This window comes from Mirounga leonina, unplaced genomic scaffold (genome assembly GCF_011800145.1).
Source record: "Mirounga leonina isolate KUSES-001 unplaced genomic scaffold, KU_Mleo_1.0 Mir_447, whole genome shotgun sequence".
Taxonomy (NCBI): Eukaryota; Metazoa; Chordata; class Mammalia; order Carnivora; family Phocidae; genus Mirounga; species Mirounga leonina.
The window spans coordinates 458,597-468,390 of NW_023270757.1; the positions used below are offsets into that span (position 1 = coordinate 458,597).

At 41.1% G+C, this 9,794-nt stretch overlaps 1 protein-coding gene across 3 annotated transcripts in view; it reads right to left on the reverse strand.

The window, feature by feature from the left end:
* FOCAD (focadhesin) overlaps window positions 1-9,794 on the reverse strand; it is a 310,037-nt gene that overhangs the window by 276,108 nt on the left and 24,135 nt on the right. The window contains exons 1-3 of one of the 3 annotated variants that reach the window (XM_034987917.1): window positions 7,572-8,495; window positions 6,433-6,534; window positions 1,539-1,627 (exon numbers count right to left, since the gene is read on the reverse strand). In XM_034987917.1, the coding sequence (XP_034843808.1) occupies window positions 1,539-1,595 (57 nt within the window). In that variant the 5' untranslated portion in view covers window positions 1,596-1,627; window positions 6,433-6,534; window positions 7,572-8,495. Of the gene's footprint in view, window positions 1-1,538; window positions 2,186-6,432; window positions 6,535-7,571; window positions 8,496-9,794 lie in introns of those variants that run through there. The other 2 variants (XM_034987916.1, XM_034987918.1) reach the window with 2 other exon arrangements.

Consider the following 9,794-nt stretch of genomic DNA (forward strand, 5'->3'; position numbering starts at 1 on the left):
CAATACATGTACACTTCTCATTTAATTTAACAGTAAAACACATAGGCATTTCTCAGTTATCTACGCTAATGAAGGGACTCCAAGCACAGAAAAATAGAAACTGTGGACGGTATCCTCCAAGCCTTCATCTTCCTCTTCGTGGTAAGGACCTGTGCTGCACAGGATAGGACTCCAACCCAGTCAGGTAGAAGGGAATCTTGCATAAGGAGTGTTCTACTCCTCATGGAAGGGTTCCCCACTACCCAGCTAAGTCAATTCCCACAGCAGGCATCTCCGGAGAAAACTGCTGAAAGCATCCAAGACGCTGTACGTAGTTCGGTCTTCAGGCCGGCTTCTGCTGGTCCCCTGGCTTCACTCTCACAAGAAAAGACAGTAAGCTATTACGGTACCTTGACTAACTAGAATGCTTCCAGTTAGGGGAAGGCTAACCAGAAAACCACCTTTGTTTGAACCCTAATAATTGAACAGCTCTCTAAAATAAATTATCACCAACCCCTGCCTGTGTTAGGATAGACATCAAATTTTTTAATCCAGGACATTTTACTTACTGAATGTTAGGTATTATGGTCAAAATCTCTTATTCTTAATAACTGTACAGGGGTAAAATATATCCTTTTAAATGTCAATCTCTCATACTCCGTAGATGTACAGCCATTTACTTCTATTCCCAAAAATTCATTATAGACTTAAAAAAAAAAAAAATACAGATCCAGGGTCCTCCTAGTTAATCAAGGTTTTATTACGTCTAAGAAGAAAAGTATGATATAAATAGAAACTGAGACTGGGGGGCGCCTGGGTGGCTCAGTTGGTTAAGCATCTGCCTTCGGCTCAGGTCATAATCTCAGGGTCCTTGACTGAGCCCCACATCGGGCACTCTGCTCAGCAGGGGTCTGCTTCTCTCTCTATGCTCTCCCTCTCCCTCGCTCTCTTTCTCTCGCTCTTAAATAAATAAAATCTTAAAAAAAAAAAAAAAAGCTGAGATTGGTCAATTTCAAATATTCACCTTCCTATGTCACATATAAATTTTCAGGGTTTTTTAATTTAATTTTTTAAAAATAATCTCTACAAGATATGAGGGCACTTGGGTGGCTCAGTCGGTTAAGCACCCGACTCTTGGTTCCCGCTCAGGTCATGATCTCACGGTTATGGGACCAAGTCCCATGTCGGGCTCTGTGCTCAGTGTAGAGTCTGCTTCAGATTCTCTGTCCCTCTCCCTCTCCCTCTCCCTCGCTCTCTCTCAAATAAATAAAATCTTTAAAAAATAATAAAATAAAAATAAAGTAATATCTACACCCAGCGTGGGGCAGGAACTCACAACCCTAAGATCAAGATTAGCATGCTCCACTGACAGAGCCAGCCACGGGCCCCTCAAATATAAATTTTCAAATTAACTTATATAAAAGTTAATAAAGCAATATATATGTAGAAGCCTATATACAGAATAAAACATTTAATGTTGAAAATGTAAAGTTCTACTAACAATCCACCAAAGCGGTTCATTTGTTACCATGAAGCAAAAATAATTAAATAAAAATTACCTGTGATTGGATAAGAGAATTTGGAAATTCAAACCTTTTCCTGATATCATCTGACATTTTTGCTTCTCTTACATGTATATATGCAGACTCTGTAATCAAAACAAAAGAGTATTTGTTAGTCCGAAAAAGGATTTCAAACCAATTATTCCTCAAACAACATAAAAGTAATTCATTCCAAAGACAACAATGGAAATAAAGCATAGGGCTCTGCAGCGTAATTGCTGGAATATGCTCACCAACCACTTCGGCCCACAAATGCCATGATTGATAAATAAACTAAAATGCTCAACCACTCTTGGTTTTTCCCATTAGAGCAAATCCTGGAACAGATTAATTCACACTATCGAAACCCAAAAAAATCCAAAAGCTCAAGCCGAAATAACAGGATTTTAAAAGTTCAACCACATGTTTGAAGTAGAAATTCTTTCAAAGATCAAAACTTCTAAGAGAGAAAGAATCAAATTTTCACAAAATTGTTTAAACTCTACCACAGTTTGAATACAAGCTTTCATTTAATCACTCATCTAACTGCTGGTGACCAGTGTAAAGCCTAGGTGAGCTTTTTTCAGGGGGTACAGAAATGACCTAGAAACTCACACACTGAAACAGATTGCTTGTCTGCTAAAAGAGCAAGCAATTAACACCAACTTTTTTTTTTTTTTAAGATTTTATTTATTTGACAGAGAGAGAGATAGAGAGAGCAGGAACACAAGCAGGGGGAGTGGGAGAGGGAGAAGCAGGCTTCCCGCTGAGCAGGGAGCCCGATGCAGGGCTCGATCCCAGGACCCTGGGATCATGACCTGAGCCGAAGGCAGACGACTGAGCCACCCAGGCACCCCAATTAACACCGACTTTTAATATTTACATCACACCTCTCATTCCTACTGGGCTCTCACAAAAAAAAAAAACAAAAAAAAAAAACGGAAAGGAGAGGAGGAGGAGAGGAAGGGAGGGGGAGGGGAGGAGACTGGAGGAGACTGGAGGAGACTGGAGGAGAGGGGAGGAGAGGAGAGGAGAGGAGAGGAGAGGAGAGGAGAGGAGAGGAGAGGAAGGAAGGAAGAAAAGTGCTCGCTTAGGCAGCACATATACTAAAATGGAAAGGAAAGGAAAAGGAAAAGGAAAGGAAAAAAATTTTTTCAAGCATGCAAAAAGGATGGAGGAGGGCAAAGTGGTCAAGAGAAGGCTCTGAAATACTGAGAGGATTTCCTAAGGATCTCAATTTATCCAGCCCATGCAGCACTGAACCCACCAAATTACACTACTTAGAAAAATAAGATGCTTTAGGGGCGCCTGGGTGGTTCAGTGGGTTAAGCATCCCACTCCTGATCTCCTGATCTCTTGATCTCGGGGTCGTGAGTTCAAGCCCCGTGTTGGGCTTCATGCTGGGCATGGAGCCTACTTAAAAATATATACATACATATTTAAAAAAAAAAAATTCCAGGGGCGCCTGGGTGGCTCAGTCATTGAGCGTCCACCTTCAGCTCAGGTCATGATCCCAGGGTCCTGGGATCGAGCCCCACATCAGGCTCCCTGCTCAGCAGGAAGCCTGCTTCTCCCTCTCCCACACCCCCTGCTTGTGTTCCCTGTCTCGCTGTCTCGCTGTCAAATAAATAAATAAAATCTTAAAAAAAAAAAAATCCAGGTAATCCAGGTTACCTTATAAAAATAACAAGCAGCAAAACCAAGTTCTCCTGCTCTCACAAATGGAGGTGCCCTGTGCTGAATGCATGGCTCTCGTACTTTCCTCCCCTTCCTCCAACTAAAGTCTCTGAATGGATCATTTATCCCAACCTTCTTCAACATCTAGAGCCAACTTTAGTCCCCTGAATTTGACATTTTGCAGCACTGAAACAGCTTGTTCCAAGATTGCAAATTATGTCTCCTATCAAAATCTACTCATTAGTTTACGCAAGTCAAAACTTCTTCAACTCTCCAGATGTGTCCATACCCTCTTTCTTGGAATTTTCTGCTCCTTGGAATTCTGTAAGCTATCATAACACCATTTCCCAAAATGTGTCCTTTGGAAACCTAGGATGAAGAGATGTCCACGAGGGTAAAAGGTTTTGGAGGGAATATATATTGGCACCTTGAATTTTCATTCACTCATTCACTCAAATACTTATTAGCTGCCTATTAGGTGTCTAAGGCACTGCTCTGGGTGCTTAGGCAACCTCAGGGAACAAAAAAGACAAAAATCCCTACACTCATGGAGCTTAAAGTATTACAGAAACACATTCTATTTTAAATATGGCAACCAGGGTCAGTCTCTTCTAAAGAGGATGACATCTGGTGAGTTAGCCATATAGATATCTGGGCAAAGATGTCACAGGTACAGTAAACAGTTAGTGCAAAAGCCCAAAGCTTATCAAGTGCTTAAAGCCAGGGCTAGAAGAGAGCAAAGAAAGAAGCCAAGAGTGAATGAAAGGGGTGCCTGGGTGGCTCAGTCGTTAAACGTCTGCCTTTGGCTCAGGTGGTGATCCCAGGGTCCTGGGATGGAGCCCCATGTGGGGCTCCCTGCTCTGCAGGAAGCCTGCTTCTCTCTCACCTGCTGCCCCTCCCCCTCTACTCATGTTCTCTCTCTCTCTCTCAAATAAGTAAAATCTTTAAAAAAAAAAAAAAAGTGAATGAAGGAGGAAGAGAATGGGAAATCAGAAAGTCAGTAAGAAATCAGATCACAGGGACGCCTGGGTGGCTCAGTCTGTTAAGTGCCTTCAGCTCAGGTCATGATCCCAGGGTCCCGGGATTGAGCCCCGCATGGGGCTCCCTGCTCAGCAGGGAGCCTGCATCTCCCTCTCCCTCTGCCTGTCGCTCTGCCTACTTGTGCTCTCTCTCTCTCTCTGGCATATAAATAAATAAAATCTTAAAAAAAAAAGAAGTCAGATCATAAAAGGCCATGCAGGTCACCAGAAGGACTGATGGATCTATCCCCAGTGAAATGGTAAGCTACTACTGAAAAAGAGTGGTAAGATTTTAATAGGATCACTTGAGATGAGGAGTGCTCTGATTCTAGATATATTTGAAGGTAGAGCCAATGTGGTTCCTGATGATTGGTTGAGAGTATAGAAGAAAGAGTGAGAGATGACTCCAAAGTTTTTGATCTGAGCACCTCTAATTTTAATCTCAATTCCTTTGGGCATTTTATACATTAAACAGAACGATTCATACATCATTTACCATGGCATTTTTTACTAAGAGAAAAAGATGAGGTTGCCATCAACTGAGATAGGGAAACCAGTTTTGTGGGGAAAGACTGGGAATTTCATTTGGAACTGGTAAGTTTCAGATGTCTAATAGATATCCAAATGGAGATGTCAGGTTGAAATGATTCATGAACACATGAATCTATAACTGAAGAGACAGATCTTAGTTGAAGATATAAATGAAGATGCACATTAATTATAGAATCTGAGAGGTATTAAAACAAGACGTCTCACTGACTTTGCTTAACCCAGAGTTTACCAAATTTATCTGATCATGGCACCCTTTTTTTCTACAAATATCTGTTAACAGTCTAGACAACCAGCCTTTCCTGGGAAACACACTGGGAAACTCCTCTACTGACTCCAGTTCCTCTGTCCGTTCCATTTCCTGTACCCCATCTTCCTTCCCGCTGCCGAGTTCCTTGCCTGTGCTCTCTTCCTTCATGGAAACTCTCCCAGAGCCCATCCATGTCTCCAAACACTTCCCTACTCTCTCTTATAAAGCCAGCAATGGGAGATGTCAAAAAGAAAGCACATACTGGGGCACCTGGCTGGCTCCGTTGGAAGAGCACGCGACTCCTGATCTCAGAGTTCAAGCCCCATGTTAGATGCAGAGAGTGCTTAAAAAAAAAAAAACCCTTCATGAAAAATGCTCACCATCACTCATCATCAGGGAAATCCAAATCAAAACCACAATGAGATACCACCTCACACCAGTCAGAATGGCTAAAATTAACAAGTCAGGAAACGACAGATGTTGGCGAGGATGCGGAGAAAGGGGAACCCTCCTACACTGTTGATAGGAATGCAAGCTGGTGCAGCCACTCAGGAAAACAGTATGGAGGTTCCTCAAGAAGTTAAAAATATAGACCCAGCAATTGCACTACTAGGTATTCACCCAAAGGATACAAACACTGTGATCTGAAGGGGCACTTGCACCCCAATGTTCATAGCAGCAATGTCCACAATAGGCAAACTACAGAAAGAGCCCAGATGCCCATCAACAGATGAATGGATAAAGATGTGGTGTACATGTACAATGGAATATTAGCCATCAAAAAGAATGAAATCTTACCACTTAAATCAATGTGGAGAGAACTAGAGGGTATTATGCTAAGTGAAAAAGTTAATCAGAGAAAGACAATTATCATATGGTTTCATTCATATGTGGAATTTAAGAAACAAAACAGAGGATCATAGGGGAAGGGAGGGAAAAATAAGACAAAATCAGAGAGGGAGACAAAGACTCTTAATTATAGGGAACAAACTGAGGGTTTCTGGAGGGGGATTGATGGGGTAAGTGGGTGATGGGCATTAAGGAGGGCACGTGATGTAATGAGCACTGGGTATTATTTGAGACTGATGAATCACTGACCCCAACCTTTGAAAGTAATGATACACTACATGTTAACTAATTGAATTTAAATAAGTAAAGACAAAAACTTTAAAGTGAAAGAAACAAAGAAAGAGAGAAAGGGAGGGAGGGAGAGTGGGAAAGAGAGAAAGAACCTATTTTCTCTCACAAACGTGTTTACCATTTTGGTTCCACTTTTCCCAGTTCTCTCAAGAGTTCCTTGCTACCATCCTCTGCATCCACTCAATCACAAAGTCACTTTTATCCTTCCCAGCACCTCAGGGCCTACCTCTCAGCCCCATTTTACCCTCCTTTTATCAGTTCCTCCTGCTTGGCTTACTTCAGTAACTGCTTAGTCCTGGGGATCTCCACGCATGAGCACATCCCATACACTGCTGTCAGATGAATTGTCCTAAAACGCGATTTCCATCACATCACTTCCCTGCGAAGAATTCAGAGCAGGGTTTCACAAGACTGTCAGATTAAATGCAAATTCTGATTCCTCGCTTTTAAGCCCTCCATCAGGCATCTCCCAGTCAGTTTCATTGTCACTGCTGTCTAATTCCAATCTGGCTACAACAGTTTTCAAATTAGTCCCATGTTGCTCAAAATGTGCTCATTCCTAAGGAATTTTACTTATGCTGTTCTCGCCCCCATAAAATGCCCTTCTCTGTATGTTCCACTATTTAAAGATGAAATTTCTTTCATAGCCCATCTTTTCTGCTAAGCCTTTCCCAAGTAGCCCATTTTCTAGAAGTCACCCTGTTTTATATTCTTCCAGTGTTTTGGCTGGCACATACCATCATGTGGCTATTTGCAGTAGGACTGGAAATACTTTTTTTCTAAAGGGTCAGATAGCAAATACTCCAATCTGCCACAGTAGCATGGAAGCAGCCATAGACAATACATGAACAATCGCCCATGGCTATGCTCCGATAGAACTTTATTTACAAGCACAGGGGGAGGGTGGGCCATAGTTTGCTGACTCCTGGTTTAATTAATGACTATTTTTTAAATTAATTTATAAAATGTGTTCACACAATTGCTAACATTAACATTCAAATTTGGCTCTGTGCTCCCAAGCACAAGTAAATATATATAAGGTAAATAACACATCTTTTATTATCTAAAAGATGGGGGGGTGCGGGGAGAAGTACCTTTTATCAAAGAAAACAAGCTTTTTCATGCCCCTGAACTCTGAGGGAAATTTCTCAGGTTAGCCTTTATATATGGAATATAGAGTGATATAATAAGCAATATTCTCAGTAACATAAACTAAAGGGAATTTTATATTACTTCTTTTTTAAACAAACCCTGGATAAAGCCATGGGTATAACATACCATGTAATTCAGCAAAAGAGCCTCAGCGAATACAGTGCAAGTACAGTTTTCTGATGATCTAATCTAACTCAGTAAAAAGGAGACTTCAGACTCTCCAGAGTAGCAGATGCTTATAAACATATCACAGAGGAGACTCACCCAAATGTCAACAGTGACAGAGCGAAATAGAAGAAAATGCGCGGTTATACTCTCTGATCCAGGCCCAGAATGGTGGAATTCCAAAACGCTTTGGGGACAGATAGAGCGGCTGGTTAGGCTAATAGCTTATTATGCAGTGAAAAAGCCAAACCATACAGAAAGAACGACTTTTGTCTCCAGGAGGTAGGCCAACAGAGTAAGAAAGCACCATTTTCACCAAAATGACCTAAGTACAGGCGACAAACACCTAAGTTTACAAAAGACAGCCCCAAGATCTGTGTGACACTTTAGAGAATGAATACATTTTTTAAAGTACAACCACTTGACCTTTCCTAATACATAGCCACTAAACATTCTAAAAACCACTCCCCAAGCTGCATTATGATGTGATATCACCCTTTACTTGCTATCCTTGGGCTACAAACTGCAACTGTCTTTCATCTGCTAGAGACTTAAACTTCAAGGTTAATCACAACCATTTGGCCTTTCAAGGTATCAGAACATCATATTCTCGGAATTAAAAAAAAAAAAAAAGTACATAATGCTCGCTTTAGCATTGGCAGTCTAGCTTGTGTCCTACTTTATTTCTAATCTCAACTTCCCTTGGGCATTTCATGCATTAAAGAAAACAATTTACACATTACTTCTTCCCATGACATTCTTTACAAAAGGGAAACCACTCACAATATGCTCCATAAACCACTTGTTACAAAAAAGCGTTTGATTTTTAAAGATTTATCTCCAACCTGTCACGGTGCCTTTTTTGGCCTGTCTAAATCTAAATCAGAAAGAGAATTTTTAATGAGGTCTTTAAGTTCCAAGGGAATCAAAGCATTTGTTTAACTTAAGCAATTATCACCTTATCTGCCAAGGTGTTCCAGCATATTTCCAAGAAAATAAATCTATCACCTGCATTCTAGAGGTAATAAAGGAGCAGCAGATAGAGCACTTCTGGTTTTCAACTTTCTCTGGGATATGGAAATACACAACCATACATCACACAAAAGTGTTTAGTGTCAAACTTCAATGAAGTGCACAATCTGGAAAACAAGAGATCTATCTAATTACATTCACACTTGCTATGGGAACCCAGCAAGGGATTATATGGGGTAGTTGGGGATGGGATGTTGGGGGGAGTGTCTAATGATCACAGAGAAAGAGGACCCTTTTGAGCACCCTTGACCATCAAATTCCTTTATAGGAAGGACTCAGGGAAGCAATGTAGGTCAAGCCAGAGCTATAGAGAGTATTTTTTTTTTTTTTAGAGAGTATGTTCTTAAAGCCAGTATACATTAACAGACTGACAAAAATACATACTTCATTCACTAATGGGGCCCTCTGTTTCAGGGACACAAAATCTAGTAGGACTTTTTTTCCTTCTAAAACTTACAACTACTGCAATTATCAGTTATGTATTCATTTCATTTCTTCCTCCCACAAATTAAGCTACGGAACCATCAGCCTGAGGATTTTAAACATATATTTGACAACTTTTCATTACTTTTATCTTAATAGCTTATACAAAAGCTGATAGCACCATCAAAAAATTTGAGCTGATCTTCCAAGTTTATCAAGACTGTGGCACAGGGGGTATATTCTTGTCTCTCCTAGTTGCTTTGCCCAGCTTCTTAAAGAAGGGAAAACAACCTGTCTATCCTTTTCAACCACCCACCCGGCTCTGCTATTCAGTATTTATGTGTTCCTTGTTCTTCTGCCTGCATAGCTTCTCACCCACCACTTCTTGGTCCCTAATTGCTTCTCCACATGCTCTTTAGAACCTGGCAGCTGGATTCTATTTCATTCACCCTGTATGAAATCCTGATACCTGCTAGAAACTCAAGCTTAGCCTCAGCTCTTGCTTCAAAAGCTCTGAAATCCAACTGCCACCTGCACTCTCAAATTAATAGGACAAGACAATTAGGGCCCTCCTCACTACATGATCCATAAAAATGAAACAATCATGGGGAAATCACAATGAAAGTTTTTAATACTACAGAGCAAGTATAAGAAAAATAGACCTGGGTGGCTCAGTCGTTAAGCGTCTGCCTTCGGCTCAGGTCATGATCCCAGGGTCCTGGGTTCGAACCCCACATAGGGCTCCTTGCTCAGCGGGAGCCTGCTTCTCCCTCTGCTTGTGCACACTCCTCTCTCTCTCTGACAAATAAAAGGAAGGAAGGAAGGAAGGAAGGAAGGAAGGAAGGAAGGAAGGAAGGAAGGAAGGAA